This window comes from Amblyraja radiata, chromosome 15 (assembly GCF_010909765.2).
Source record: "Amblyraja radiata isolate CabotCenter1 chromosome 15, sAmbRad1.1.pri, whole genome shotgun sequence".
In the NCBI taxonomy this organism is placed as follows: Eukaryota; Metazoa; Chordata; class Chondrichthyes; order Rajiformes; family Rajidae; genus Amblyraja; species Amblyraja radiata.
The window spans coordinates 13978575-13995344 of NC_045970.1; the positions used below are offsets into that span (position 1 = coordinate 13978575).

The following is a 16770-nucleotide window of genomic DNA, read 5'->3' on the forward strand; positions in this document are numbered from 1 at the left end:
CTGGGATGTAATGTTAAAATTGTACATGGCATTGGTGAGACCAAATCTGGAGTATGGTGTACAATTTTGGTCGCCCAATTATAGGAAGGATATCAACAAAATAGAGAGTACAGAGGAGATTTAATAGAATGTTGCCTGGGTTTCAACAACTAAGTTACAGAGATAGGTTGAATAAGTTAGGTCTTTATGGAGGAGGAGCCATCTTGGTGAACGGCTGCTAGCAGCAGCCGTCCGTCTTAAATTCGTTTTTTTTTTAGTTTTTAGTGAGTCCTGTTTTTTTGTTTGTAGGGGATATGGTCTTTTAATGTGGGGGGGTAGGTGTTACTTTATTTATAGGTCCCTACCTGGTCGGTGTGGCAGCCTTTTTTCCGGGCTGCCCGTCGACCCGTCGTCGTGGCCTACCAGCGGGCTTGGAGCGCCGTTTCTTGGCGGGAACCACCCAGCACCTCGGCCTGCGTGGCGGCACTGCATTGGAGCGCTGGAGCGGAGCGGAGCGGAGCGGGCGATGCCTTGCCTGGGTCGCCGCGCTGGAGCTCTGGCGAGCTGGACCGCCGTAAGCAACATCTCCGGGCTGCGGGTTTGCGGAGCGGAGAGGCGGCGTGCGGAGAGACGGCGTGCGTAGAGGCGGCAAGGCGGCAGTGAGGAGAGCGGGGCGCTGACTTTTTCATCTGGAGCCTAGGAGCGCCAAACCGGCGCGGCCTTGTCGGCTTCGGCAGCCGCGGGCTCCAACCAAGAAGCGGCCGTTCCAAGTGGCCCAGCCGCCGAAAGGACTCTCCCGACGCCGGGGCAAGACCACCCGGTGAGAACGGCCAGGGACATCGGGCCTCCGTAGAGGCAACTGCGGTGGCCCCAATAGGCCTGACTTTGGGGTGAACATGGGGTGGGGACTGGACATTGTGCCTTCCTCCACAGTGCTATCCACTGTGGGGGGATGATTTTTTTTTTGTCTAACTGTAGTCTTGTAGGTCTGTGTCCAAGATGGCTGCCGTGAAGAGAGAGTGGACGCTGGCACGATTTGGTTGCCGCTGCTCTCTCTTCACACTGTGTTTTTGATTTTCTGTTTTTGGATTGAATTCTGTTTTTAATTTGTGTCATTGTGATGTCTTTAATTACTTGTTTTACTCCGATTATATGTTTTTATTCCGATTACTATGTAAGGTGTCCTTGAGATTTTGTATGAAAGGCGCCCATTAAATATAAAATTTATTATTATTATTATTATTTATTCTCTGGAGCGCAGAAGGTTAAGGGGGGACTTGATAGAGGTCTTTAAAATGACGAGAGGGATAGACAGAATTGATGTGGACAAGCTTTTTCCTTTGAGAATAGGGAAGATTCAAACAAGAGGACATGACTTCAGAATTAAGGGACAGAAGTTTAGGGGTAACATGAGGGGGAACTTCTTTACTCAGAGAGTGGTAGCGGTGTGGAATGAGCTTCCAGTGGAAGTGGTGGAGGCAGGTTCGTTGGTATCATTTAAAAATAAATTGGATAGGCATATGGATGAGAAGGGAATGGAGGGTTATGGTATGAGTGCAGGCAGGTGGGACTAAGGGAAAAAAGTTGTTCGGCACGGACTTGTAGGGCTGAGATGGCCTGTTTCCGTGCTGTAATTGTTATAAGGTTATATGGTTATATGATGAGATCCTGCAAAGTAAATATGGTGAGTTTAGTTTAGTTTAGAGATTCAGCGCGGAAACAGGCCCTTCGACCCACCGAGTCCGTGCCGACCAGTGATCCCCGCACACTTACACTATCCTACACACACTAGGGACAATTTATATTTATACCAAGTCAGTGAACCCCACGTCAGTTGTAGGGAAGGTAAATCCCTCATGATGGGCTGATTCAGAAGATTAAGATGCTCAGGATTAACAGTGATTCAATCGTATGTTTTCAGAACTGGCTTACTGTTATAAACAGAGGGTTGTGGTAAAAGGACAATTTGCAGACCGAAGTCTCTGACCAGAGTAGTTTAATTTAGTTTAGAGATACAACATGGAAACGGGTTCCTCAGTCCACTGTGTACACACACTGAACATTGAACACCCATTCCCTTAGGATTTTGTATTCCATTGGGATCTCTGCTGCTTGTGATATATATGTAAATTACTTGGTTGTAAATGTAGATGGTTAGTATGTTTGAAGAGAACTTTGCTGATTGTTGGGGTCGCAGACTGTGAGACAGGCTGTCAAAGTATACAGCAGGATATAAATCAACAACACGTACGTGTGCAGAAATGGCAGATGGAGTTTAATCTGAGCAAGTGTGGGTGTTGCAATTTGGGAGGTCATATGTAAGGATAAAATCTACATTTAACCGCCTGACCCTTAGGAGCATTGGTTTACAGAGGGGATATCAGTCCCCTCTTGGGGTCCAAGTCCATAACTCCTTGAAAGTGGCAACACAAGTAGATAAATTGATGAAGAAGGCATATAGTATACTTGCTTAATACCAAATATGAGGCATTGAGTTGAAGATACAAGACGTCATGATGCAGCTTTACAGACTACATTTGGAGTATTGTGTGCAGGTCTAGTTGTCCCATTACAGGGAGGACATGGGAGCTTTGACAAGAGTGCAGAGGAGGTTTACCATGATGATGCATGGATTAGTGGGTATTAGCTACAGGGTGCGGTTGTACAGACTTGTATTGTTTTCTCTGAAATGCTGGAGGATGCAGCAAAAACCTGATAGAAGTATAAAAAATGATATGAATCACAGATAGGATATACTGGTTACACACTTTTTACCAGCATGGAAGTATCAAATAATTGAGGACATCGCTTTGTTGAGAGGGACAAAGTTTACAGGAGATGTGTGGGGCATATATTTTACACAGAGGGTGGTGAGTGCCTGGAACATGCTTCTGGAGGGGGTGAGGCAGATGTGTTAGTGGCATTTAAGAGACATTTGGACAGGCATATGGATATGCTGGAAATAGAGTGATATGGATAATGTACAGTCCGATATGTGTTGGTATTGGAATTGTGTGTAACAAGGAACTGCAGGTGCTGCTTTAAACTGAAGATAGACACAAAAATCTGGAGTAGCTCAGCAACCAGACAGCATCTCTGGAGAAAAGGAACAGGTGCCGTTCGGGTCATGATCTTTTTTCAGACTGAGAGTCAGGGGAAAGGAACATGAGAGAGAAAGATGATACAGAGACTCATTTATTCTGATCCAACTGTGAATTTTATTCCCCATCGGCCCAGCAAAAACTGAGTAAGACTGTGCGTTGAGATGCAGATGAATCTGTGAAACTGCAAATCCCACTATCAAATATAGAATGAATCAGCCTTTACCTGGATCACAAACCATCATTTGTACTAAATCAATCAATGGCCATTACTTTTTAGTTTAATTTATCATTGTCATGTTTACTGAGGTACAGTAAAACATTTTTGTTTGCATGCTATCGAGTCAATGAAAGGACTATACATGATTACAATCAAACTGCCACAGTCTACAGATAAAGGGTAAAGGGTGCAAAATTTTGTGCAAGATAAAGTCAGATTAAAGGTAGTTTAAAGGTCTCCAATGAGGTAGATGGGACGTCAGGGCTGCACTCTAGCTTATGAGAGGACCATTCAATTACCTGATAACAAGGCCGAAGAAAGTGCTCCTGAATCTAGAGGTATGCGTTTTCAAACTACTGTAACTCTTGATTGATGGGAGAGAGGAGAAAAGGAAATGAGACTCATCCTTGATTATGCTGGTGGTCTTGCCGAGGCAGCTTGAAGTATTGATGGAATCAATGGAAGGAAGGTTGGTTTGCATGATGGTCTGGGCTATGTCCACAATTGTCTGCAATTGCATGCAGTTTTGGTGGCCCCATTACAGGAAAAATGTGGATGCTTTAGCAAGAGTGCAGAGGTTTACCAGAATGCTGCCTGGATTAGAGGGTTTCATCTACAGGGAGAGGTTGGATAGACTTGGATCATTTTCTCTGGAACACCGGAGGATGAGAGGATAGAAAAATATATACTTATGAGAGGCATAATTAGGACAGACAGTCAGAATCTTTTTGGAAATGTCCAACATAAGAGGGCATAGTTTTTAGGTGATGGGGTAAAGTATAATGGAGATATGCGGGGCACGCTTTTTTACACAGAGGGTTGAACGATTCAATAATTTAATGATACTTTATTGTCACACGTACTTGGATGCAGTGAAATTCTTTATTTTGCATACAATACACAAAGTACACAAAGAGTCGCCATGTTTCTGGCCAAAGTTACAGAGTATAAAGTATTATAGTCATTATAGTACAAAGTATTACAGGAATGCCATCTGGCTATAGCCACACTGTTGGGGATGGCCACATGGAAGGGTTCATCTTTCCATTAATTACTTCCAATTTCTGGCTCCATTACGAATCCATTAGTATTTTCAAAATGGATTAGAGTTTGGTAGCTACATTGTCCTTGATTATTAATTATTATGCCTGATAATGTAAACTTGAATCTTTCCTTTGTCAATAATATCATCTCTTGAAATTCCATTAACTATCCTGGTACCCTCCCCTCCCCCAACAGACCCCCTCCCCAGCCTTTCCTCCAACACCCCCAGCAGTAGGATGCACACTTTAAGGATCTGTTGTTTGTGTTCCTTTGATTTGGTTGTGGCTTTGAAGCTTTAATTAATAGACATGTCAATTAGGACATCTTATAATGATCCTGAAAATTAAATAATTCCAAAGTTATAATCGTGCATTGAGAAACAAGAAAAAATAAAGAGTAAAATGATTAAGGTGAAAGGCTCAGATGAGGAAACTTGCCAGGAGCCTCAACGATATCTGGTTCCTGGTGCTGCCATTTACCAATTCCCATCTTTCCACAATAAACACAAATTCCACACTTACATAACTAAATCCCATTTGATTGGTGTGCTTGAGGTGTTATTATTTTTAAAAGTAGAATAATTAAAATAAAATGTTTAAATGAAGCACAAGATCATTTTTGAAAACTTCACACTCATAAGTAAAGCCTTCATTCAAAGAAGATGCTATCAGAATATAATTAGTAAAACACACACATCACCAAACTTATCCTTAGATCAGATGAAATTGGTGCATATTATAAGCATCCTTGTGGTCCTCAATGATTATGACGTAATTCTGAAAGAGCACACAGATATTCTTCATTCTCATGATCAATCTCCAAGGCCTTTTCAAAGTATTCAATAGCCCTGGACTTGTTCCCAGCCAGCTGACACAGTAACCCTCTCACACCAAGAGCTATGCTGTCACGTGGAGCATAGCAAAGTTTTTTATCTGCCCACATCTCCAATTTTTCCTTACACGTTTTCCGTTCTCTTGATTCATATTCAATCTTCATTCCTTTCACAAATAGGCTGATGGCCCTTGATTCTGATCTTTTCTGATACAGTTCAAATGACCCAGCCTGTAAACATATCTGCTGTATGTTTTCTGGACGGATGCCCTCCAATTTCACCAGATTATTGTAGATCTCCTCTGCCTTAGAATACTCTCCACTTCTTATGTAAATATCTGCAAAGTCCAGCATTGGTCTAACAGCTGACCTTGGACGGCACTCAGAGGCTTTTCCAAAGTGATATTTACATTGACGGATCAACTCAGTTTGCTGCTGAGTTGCGGGCCTGCGAGAATTTCTATTACCAGGCATGTTCAGTTTACTTCTATAACACATTCCAATTTGGTGGTGCAAGAAGCATGAGTGTGGAGTTAATTCTAATGCTTGCTTCAAAAGATTGACTGCTTTCTCCACTGCTCCTTCCCCTCTGTAAAATTTTGCCGAATAGCGAAGCACATATGGATCCTTACTGGGCTTCTGCAATGCTTGCTCAACTAATTTATTTGCTTCTTCCCTTTTACTGCGTCCTTTCAATTTTAAGGCCAGCAGCACCATGGCCATTGAATCATCTGGATCTAGCTCCAGTACACGCCGCAGATACTTCACTGACTGACTCCGTTCATGACTCTCTGGGGTTCCAGAAAATGCTTCCAGACGAAACAGAACAGTTGCTTTGCCCATGATCCACTCCGTGTTATTGGGATCTTCCTCCAGAGCTTTCTCAAAACATTTCATAGCCTCCTCATAGTATTCAGCTGCAGAACTCAACAATGACCACCCCTTCTCCCCATACACTTCAGGTATCATTGCTGTATAGCGAGTACCATCAGTGAGCGGATTACAGATCATCTCCAGCTTGTCGAGGTAGGACTGGGCCTTGGCCTGTTGTCCCATGTGGTAATGCACCCAGGCAAAGTTTCCATAGGTGACGATGCTGTTTCTTTCAAATGCATCTTTGTGATTCTCCCTCAGAATCCTTTCAGCCTCCTTTAAGTTTTGAATAGCTTCCTCACTGTTGCCTTGCAGGCAGTTTACAAAAGCGTGTTGGTTGTAGGATGCGGCTTGATATTTATTTGCAAAGATTATGGCATCTTGTAATCTGTACATCATATCCTCCAGGTCAATGGCCTCCTTCTGTGGGCCCCACGTGAAGTGACATTGAAGCTGATCGAGCTTCTCTTTCAACAAATCTCCCATTCTGCTGCTGCAAGAGAAGAAAATTCATCAAATTCCATGTCAGAGCACCTGAAACTGGTCTGTCCCTCAATCTCACAAATATAGTGCATTCAGAAAGTATTCAGACCCCTTCACTTTTTCCACATTTTGTTACGTTACAGCATTATAAAATGGATTAAATTATTGTTTTTTATCATCAAGCTACACACGAAACCCTGTAATAAATAAGCTAAAACAGGTGTTTAGAAATTTTTGGAAAGAAATTAAAAATAAATAACTGAAAAATCACATTTACCTAAGTATTCAGACCCTTTATTCAGTGTTTTGTTGGGGTACCTTTGGCTGCGATTACAGCCTTCGTCATCTTGGGTATGACGCTAAAAGCTTGGCACACTTGTATTTGGGTAATTTTTACTATTCGTCTCAGCAGATCCTCTCAAGCTCTCTCAGGGGCATCGATGCGCAGCTATTTTCAGGTCCCTCCAGAGATGTCCGATCGGGTTCAAGTCCAGGCTCTGGCTAGGCCACTCAAGGACATGCACAGACTTGTCACGAAGCCACTCCTGCACTGTCTTGGCTGTGTGCTTAAAGTTGTTGGCCTGGTGGAAGGTGAACCTCCACCCCAGTCTGAGGTCCAGAACGCTCTGGAGCAGGTTTTCATCAAGGATCTCTCTCTACTTTGCTTCATTCATCTTTCCCTCGATCCTGACTAGTCTCCCAGTTCCTGCCGCTGAAATACATCCCCACAGCATGATTCTGCCACCACCATGCTTCACCGTAGGTATGGTATTGTCCAGGTGATGAGCGATGCTTGGTTTCCTCCAGACGTGACGCTTGGCATTCAGGCCAAAGTGTTCAATCTTGGTTTCATCAGACCAGAGAATCTTGTTTCTCATGGTCTGAGAGTCCTTTAGGTGCCTTTTGGCAAACTCCAAGTGGGCCGTCATATGCCTTTTACTGAGGAGTGGCTTCCGTCCGGCCACTCTACCATAAAGGCCTGATTGGTGGAGAGCTGCAGATATAGTTGTCCTTCTGGTAAGTTCTCCCATCTCCAAAAAGGAACTATGGAGCTCTGTCAGAGTGACCATCGGATTCTTGGTCACCTCCCTGACCAATGCCCTTCTCCCCCAATTGCTCAGTTTGGCCGGGCAGCCAGCTCTATGAAGAGTCCTGGTGGTTCCAAAGTTCTTACATTTAAGAATGACGGAGGCCACCGTACTCTTCGGGACCTGCAATGCTGCAGACATTTTTTATACTCTTCCCCTGATCTGTGTCTCGACACAATCCTGTCTCTGAGGTCTACGGACAATTCGTTCAGCTTCATGGCTTGGTTTTTGCTCTGACATGCGCTGTCAACTGCGGGATCTTATATAGACAGGCGTGTGCATTTCAAATTCATGTCCAATCAATTTAATTTACCACTGGTGGACTCCAATCAAGTTGTAGAAACATCTCAAGTATAATCAATGGTAACAGGATGAACCTAAGCTCAATTTTGAGTGTCATAGCAAAGGGTCTGAATACCTATGTAAATGTGATATTCCAGTTATTTATTTTTTATTACTTTTCCAACATTTCTAAACACCTGTTTCACTTTTTTATTACGGGGTATTGTGTGTAGATTGATGATATGAAAAAGAATTGAATCCATTTTAAAATAAGATAGATAGATAGATAGAATGCTTTATTGTCATTGCATGTGTCACATACAACGAGATTACTGTGTCTCTCCATTTAAAAGAACTTAAAACATTCACATACTCATACTTTTTACACTCCCTCCCTCCCCAAACCCACCCATGGATTCACATTTACACAAAATTAACACTGTCTCCCACCCCCCCTCCTTACTCGATGGAATATAGAGTGTCAGTGAGGTGGGAAATGGAGCAGCAGGTCAGACTAATGGGAAGATGGAGATTATGAAAAGTAAGTCCCAAAGAAAGGACAATCAGGGACAGTTTAATGAACATGGTGGGGCTGAGGGGCTGAGCTGAGTTTATTTCAATGCAAGTAGTATTTTGGAAAAAGAGGTTGAGCTTAGAGCCTGAATCATAGAAACATAGAAAATAGGTGCAGGAGGAGGCCATTCGGCCCTTCAAGCCAGCACCGCCATTCATTGTGATCATGGCTGATCATACCCAATCAATAACCCGTGCCTGCCTTCTCCCCATATCCTAGCAATGTTACAAAATTTTGAGATTTAAAAAATCAAGTCTGTAATTTATCCCATCAGATAAAGCATAAAAAGAAGTTTAATTTGACACCTAATTCACTTTCATATCTTCAGTATTAAAAATGTTATGGCCATTTTCATATTCGGAAATTAGCATCTTGTTCCCTATTGCTTTTCCATTGACTTAACTCAAAAGCTGTGATCGAGGACAGTCAAATGGCCATAACTTTCTTAAAAATTAAGAGAACTGAAATAAACTTTGAGTTATTATAGATTGAAGCATTCCGAAACAAATATGAAACAATCTTACTTAGATGACTTGAAATTAAAGCATATAATTAGTTAGTTACCTAATTGTAGCTAATTACAAAATTCAATTACTAGATCTAAACACCTATCAATTTCTTAAGAATAGATTAACATTTTTAAATAGCCTAAGTGTCCAAATAACATTCACACAAGAATTCACAATATAACAAAATTTTTAAATCTCATTGTCATGGATTTATAGGCTAAATGGAAGGAATTTAATGTAAAATTACTCCAGCGCTGAACGTGTCGGGCGATTAAAAAACAAAAATACACAGAACGGCCGTCGGAATAATTCTTCAGCGAAAGCTTGCACTCCAACAACATATAATCCAGGACAAGGTAGGTAAAAAAATGCGTTTTAACCCCGCCCCCCTCCCCCCCTCAAAGGCGCCAAAATCGCGCAAACAGCCAGTGGCAGAACTGCAGCGCCGCTGAAGGTTAGTATTGTAACATACCTACATATCCCTACATTCCACTAGCCCCTAGAGCTCTATCTAACTCTCTCTTAAATCCATCCAGTGATTTGGCCTCCACTCCCCTCTGTGGCAGGGAATCAGCCTGGAGCCTCTATAGAACGCTAATGTTGTGACCATTACAACATGGCAGTTTAATGCATCAAGGTTTTGATGTTTCAGACATGATAGAGAGGGAGGTAAAGGAGGTGGAGGAGTCGCACTATTAATAAGGTAGAATGTCACAGCTGTACACAGGAAGGACCCATTGGAGAATACATCCACTAAGGAAATGTGGTTGAGGTAAACAATAAGGAAGGTACAGTCATTATGATGGGATAGTACTATAGGCATGCTGATCACCAGGGGGGTTGAGGAACAGATTTGTAGACATATTATAGAAATGTTTAAAAGCAACGTTGTTGTCATAGTGGGTGGCTTTAACTTCCCCAAAATTGACTGCAGCTAACAGTGCAAGAGTAACTGCAACAGTACATCCTTCCTGTATTGGGGGAACCAGAATAGCATGTGGTACTTCAAATATACCTTCACCAAAGTCCCATAGAGCTAATTTGGTACCAAAGTAATCATTTAGTACCTTGCCTACATCCACAAATTCCCCCCCATTATTTTGAGTGTTTTGATCCATATCCCTTTCCCAAACCTTTCCTATCTATCCTATCCATTAAAGACAAGAGGGTAATTAAGGAGAAGGTAAGACTGCACAAGGATAAGAGGAATCTTGGCGTTTAACTCGCAGAAAGTGGCAACGTAGGTGGATAGCGTGATCAAAGTCTTCATCGGTCATGGCATCTTCTATCTATCTATCTATCTATCTATCTATCTATCTATCTATCTATCTATCTATCTATCTATCTATCTATCTATCTATCTATCTATCTATCTATCTATCTATCTATCTATCTATCTATCTATCTATATTTTATTATTTCTATACACATAACTAAAACTCTCATCTTGTCCTCTTCTGGTTTGCGCTACAAGTCCACCAAGTTTTGTTCCGATCGGTGGAATATTACAAATGTTATTAAGGTTTGAATATCGTAAAAACTGTCCATCCGCAGATTGGTCTCCTCTTCTGTCAGCAGATTTGTCTTCTCTCCTGTCATTCGCCGGCACGGCGACGCCCCTTCTATACCCGCTGTCATTCACCGGCGGTGAGGAGAACAAAGCTGAAGGAGCTGAGTGAGCAGAGTGTGGAGAGTGAGTGGGGACAGCGCCTACGGGGACCACCACGATGAGCCAGGAGATGTTGAGTGGAACCGGGAGCCGGGAGCAGCTGAGTGGAGCCGGGAGCCGCTGTGTGCGGGCAGGGTCCGGGCCGGGAGACGTTGACTGAGGCCGAGGTCAGAGCCGGGGCCGGGAGCCGCTGAGTGAGGCTGGGGCCGGGAGCCGTCCCCGTCCCAAGATGCCTGAAGCTGGTGTGGAGCGGCAATGATAAGCCACAGCAGTGACAGTCCATGGCCGCTGAAGGCTACAGGAGAGCTCCCCTCAAACCCCCACCAGCGGCCCTCGACAGGTCCATGAGAAGCCGTCGCTGTCCCCAGCTGCAGACCATTCGGCCCACAATGTCCATCCAATGTTCTCTGGAAACCAGTCCCTTCAGCCAACAAAACCTGTACTAGCCCTCCAGAAAGCCAGTCCCGTCCCTAACTGCAGGACTCTCCTCCCCACCCACCAGCCCCTGTCTGAACCATCCCCTCACTGGGCTACAGGGTGCTCCACCCCCCACCTGAAGCTATCCCTGTCCATAGCTACAGGACGCATCCGCCAGAAGCCGTCCCCGTCCCCAGCTGTAGAATGCCGCCCCCCCCCTCCCACTGGCATCCAACAGCCCCCACATGAAGCCGTCCTTCCCCCCCACCCGCCCTCGAATGCCCCTGCCTAAACCCATCCCCCTCCGCCGGTTGCAGGTGCCCCCCACTGGCCTCCACCTGAATCCATCCCCCTCCTCAGCTGCAGGGCGCTACCACCCACCAGCCCCCTCCTGAAGCCATACCCTCCCCTGGCTGCCAGACGCTTCCCCCCACCCTACCCACCCTCGACAGACCCCACCTCAAGCCGTCCCCCTCCGCCAGATGCAGGACCCTCCCCTCACCCCCAGCAGCATCCACATAAAGCCATCCCCCTACCCCAGCTGCAGGATGCTCTCCCACCCCCCGACCCCCGACAGCCCCGCAAGAGGCAGCGCCAGCGATAGGGAGTGGCAGTGGCAGTGGCAAGCCATGGCAGCAACAGGGGTAGGCAGTGGCAGAGGTCGGCCACAGCAGCAACAGTGGTAGGCAGCGGTAGGCCATGACAGCGGTAGAGCACGGCTGTGCTGCATGGCCCCCGACAGACCCCGCCTGAAGCCGTGCCCCTCCCCTGGCTGCAGGACACTTCCCCTCTGGCCCCTGACAGCCCCCGCCTGAAGCTGTCACCCTCCCCGGCTGCAGAACACAACAAGAGGCTCAACAAGAACAAATGGACTTTAACGTTTAACTTGTTGTTATATTTTAACAGTTATTCACATTTTAAGCTTTAATAAATCCCTTTTCCACTTGCCGTGCCCGTCACCTGCAACTGCGCAGTAATACCTGCGTGTTCTACGTCACAATGGGAACCCAATGGGAGGGAATGGCTGCGATGCTGGAGAGCCGCTAAGAGCGGATAGGGGGGTTGAGGGGGGATGGAGTGAATGCGTGGGTGGGAAGGGCAAGGGGCAGAGTAGGGGGGGGGGGAGGGTGAGGGGAGGAGGGGAGAATGTTTAAAGGAGATGCAAGGGCTAGTTTATATTCAGTGCCTGCAATATACCAATGCTAGTGAAGGAAGCAGATATGATAGTGGCATTTCAAAGGTTTTTTGATAGACATGTGAATATGTAGGGAATGGGGAGATATGGAGCATGTGCAGACAAAGGAATTAGTTGAGAGTTTAGACATATAGCACGGTAACAGACCCTTCAGCTCACTACATCCACGCCAACCATCGATCAGCCTTGCACACTAGTGTTGTTATCCTACATTCACATCCACTGCCTACACACTAGGAGCAATTTACAGGGGCAATTGTGTTCCTGTGATGTATTGTTCTACGTCAATGTCTATAACAAAGACAGTAAAAACCTGGAATTACTCAGCAGTATCGAAACCACAAGTTCGTGGAGGCAGTGTCTGAGGAGGTAGAAACTTGCAATGATTCAGGCATCAAGAATGGATTAATGTTTTGCTGATGAGAATTTCTGTTTCAATGTGGGACATAAGACAATAAAACACTCTTGACTCTCAAATGTGCGAATGGGTGGTGTGGACTCGGGAGGGCCAAAGGGCCTGTTTCCATATTGTATCTCTAAACTAAACTACCGTGCCAGCCAATGTTACCATTCTGAGTTGTTCAAATTAATTGCCATTTGATCCACTAATTTTCAGTAAACCATATTCTCAATAATAATGTGCAGGTAAACATAGACACAGTAGGAATGTTCCTTACCTCCTTATGTTGCTTGGATGGAAAACACTTTGTATTCCTTTCTCAGCTCGTGAAGTGCTTTCACAGGTTGAATCAATCTAAAAGTGTTCTGAATGTTATGCCTGACACTTCCTTTATAGTTTCCTGTATTTCTTGATTGGGAATAGAAACTGAAACTCATACGTGTAATGACAATGATGAATAATTAAAGGCAAGATTGCGAATCTGCCCAGATACCTATATAAACAACGCATGATCAAAGGTTCAATGTAGCATTCTAGGTCCGAGCATTGATGGTCTAAGAGCCTGGAAGGGCTCCTTGTTTTTGCATATGAGGTGGGAGGGGGGAGGGGGGATATGGGCCAGTGCGCTCAAGTGGGACTAGCTCTGTTGGGCAATTTGGTCATCATGGATGAATTGGGCAGAGGGGCCTATTTCAATTCTGTACACTAATACTATGACTATGACATGAAATAGGGTCTAAAGAAGGGTCTTGAACTGATACATCCCCCATTCTTTCTCTGCAGAGATGCTGCCTGAGGTACTCCAGCATTTTGTGTCTATCTTTGGTTTAAACCAGCATCTGCAGTTCCTTCCTACACAGTAAATTTGCACTTGTTGTGACACAACAAACAGTCCTCTGCAGGAGGCTATGGCTTTAGAAGGAGTTGCAATTGACCTGGGCTGGGAATGAACTAAGTGGAAGGAGAACTAGTGCTGGGTGCAGTGCCTGAAGCTGATAAGATGGATAAGGTTAGAGGGTGGTGTGAGGGAAATTCTGGAATGACATAATCTAGACCGCAGGTAACCCAACTGTTCATGCTTAAGTGTCTGAAATATTAAGCTCCATCCCCAGAGACAACACAATCACATGTGCTCAAGAAAACTCGGGATGAGATGACTAGATTATTGATACAATAGTTCCATGGAAGAGATGGTGGAACTAGAGGTCTTGTGCTTTGCACATGTTGTATACAGGTACAAATACATTGAGAGAATAATGCCAAGGACACACCAATCGGCCTCTTAACATTTGAACTGGGAACCTATCCCTAACGTAATGATGGAGACTTCAAATACATGAAAAAAGTGGACATTGTGGACTTCAAAGGGCTGTCAAGGTGCACTAATCTTGTCAATGCAAACAGGCTGCTTGTTTGGGGTGTAGTTATATTCCACAATCTTTCCCACCTTCTCTGTTGATCCTCTTACTGCCCCATTCACGTCTTCCCTCTTAAATATATAATGATTTGCTTCCACATCATACATGTTGATGTAACATTATTGTTTTACAAAAATCAGTCTGAAGAAGGGTCTCGACTCGAAACATTACCTATTCCTTCTTTCCATAGATGTTGCCTGTCCCGATAACTTACTCCAGCATTTTGTGACTATCTTCGACTTTTTTTTTTCAAATTAAAAATGAGTTGTTTTTTTGCTAGAAGTACAATAATGTGGTACCTCAGTACCTAACACTTGTTGACATATTACATTTCATATACAACTGCTTTTAAAAAAAATTAATAGCAAAACAGGAATAAGGAAGAAAAGAGTAGAAAAGTAGAGATTGACGTAAGTGGTGCGTGAGATCGAAAGATAGTCCAAAAGACGGAAGAAGAAAGAAGTAGAAGTAGAAGGAGAAAGAGACGAAAAAAATAAAATAAAAATAAAAGAAGAAAAGGAAAAAGGAGATTGAAAGCTATATACCTATATATTCATGTTTTTAATATGGACTGCCCAAAAATAAAATAAGAAATTTGGCAAAGCCAAACCTCCATTTATCTTTGACTTACATAAATGTTTTTTACTTATTCTATGATTCTTATAATCCCAGACAAAACTTGTAACAATGGAGTCGACTTTTTTGAAAAAAGTTTTTGGGATATATATCGGAATTAATTGAAGTAGGTACAGCAGTCGCGGTAAAACAATCATTTTTATAGCATTAATTCTCCCAAGCATAGAAATGGGGAGTGTTTTCCAGTATTGAATATTCTTATGTAGTTTATTCAGTAAGGGTGGGAAATTTAGTTTAAATAAAGAGGTATATGTCTTAGTTACATAGATTCCTAAGTATTTAAATTTATCTTTAACTATTTTAAAAGGGGATTGTTGTATTGTATGTAAATTGAATTTTGTTATTGGCATAATTTTGCTTTTATTCCAATTAATTCTATATCCCGAAAACTGACCAAATTGAGTTATTAGATTTAATAGGTTTGGAATACTAGTTTCTAACTTTGTAATATATATTAGTACATCATCTGCATATAAGGAGATTTTATTCCTTGTGTCTCTAGTATTGTATCCAAATATTCCTGGATGGTTTCTAACGCTTTCTGCTAGGGGTTCGATTGCAAGAGCAAATAATAGTGGGGATAGTGAGCATCCTTGTCTACAGCCTCTAGAGAGATTAAATTTAGTTGATAACATTTTGTTTGTTACTATTCTAGCTATTGGATTAGAATATAACAATTTAACCCATGTACAGTACTTCTCTCCTAGTTGAAATTTTTCCATCACCGAAAATAAATATGGCCATTCTACCTGGTCAAATGCTTTTTCAGCATCTAACGAGATAATTGCTAGATCTGCATTAGGGATTCTATTGGAGTATATAATATTAAATAATCTTCTCAGATTATAAAATGAATACCGTTTGAGGATAAACCCTGTTTGGTCGGGATGTATTAATTTGCTGATCACTAAGCTCAATCTATTAGATAGAATTTTAGTTAATATTTTCTGATCAGTATTTAAGAGGGCTATAGCTCTGTATGAACCTGGGTCTTCAAGATCCTTGTCCGTTTTTGGTATGAGTATGATTGTAGATTCATTTAGAGTTTCTGGGAGTTTCTGTTGAGTATATGCGTATTTGTACATTGTCTGTAGGCGTGGGGAAAGCAAATCATAATTTTTTAAATAAAATTCAGAATTTAGACCATCGGGGCCTGCAGACTTTCAGTTTTTTAAAGATTTGATTGACTCTTCGATGTCGTTTATCGTAATTTCAGCCCCTAGCAATTCACTCTCTTTCTGATCTAGACCCGCAAATTTACAATTCTGTAAAAATGTTTCCATTCCCGTTGATTGTTCTGTTATTTTAGATGAATACAATTTTTGGTTGTATTGTAGAAATCTATCATTAATATCTCTAGGCAGTGTTAATGTTTCTCCCTTGTCTGTTCTAATTTTGTATATTGTTTTTTCCCCGTCCAATTTGCGAAGTTGACGCGCTAATAGTTTTTGTGGTTTATCACCAAATTCAAAATGTAATTGTTTTGTATGTTGATAAAGTTTTATAACTTGGTCTGAATATATCTTGTTTAATTTATATTTCAATACTGCAATTTTATTGTGTTTTATCGTGGATGGTGCTGCTGCATTTTCTGTGTCTAATTGCTTTATTTCCATTTCCAGTTTCTGTTGTTTGGCCCTATTCTCTTTATTAAAAAATGATTGGGAAGAAATTAATGCTCCTTGTACAAATGCTTTAAATGTTTCCCAAAGAAGGGAAGCAGAGATTTCAGGCTATCGTTAGCCTCAAAAAACATTTTAATCTGTTTTACTAGGTATTCATTACATAACTTATCTTTTAAGATTTGGGGATTAAATCTCCATTGTGACTGTGTCTCTGCCATTCCGTTTACTTTGATCATAAATGTTAATGGAGCATGGTCTGAGATTATGATGTTATGATATTGTGAGTTATAGGTAAATGGGATAAGTTTTGAATCTACTAAAAAATAGTCTATCCTTGAGTAAGTTTTATGTACTGGTGAGTAAAATGAATATTCTCGGCCCGATGGATTTTCAATTCTCCAAACGTCCTTAATATTAGTAGTATTA

The 16770-nt window shown here is 42.6% G+C and overlaps 1 protein-coding gene across 1 annotated transcript; it reads right to left on the reverse strand.

Annotated features, from left to right (window-relative positions):
* Positions 1-4934: 4934 nt before the first annotated feature.
* On the reverse strand, positions 4935-13010 carry LOC116981033 (interferon-induced protein with tetratricopeptide repeats 1-like). The gene is made up of 2 exons (XM_033033653.1): positions 12943-13010; positions 4935-6541 (listed from the first exon to the last, which is right to left on the reverse strand). Exon 2 carries the CDS (start codon positions 6532-6534, stop codon positions 5101-5103), a length of 1434 nt encoding a protein of 477 aa, XP_032889544.1. The 5' UTR covers positions 6535-6541; positions 12943-13010; the 3' UTR covers positions 4935-5100.
* Positions 13011-16770: the final 3760 nt, after the last annotated feature.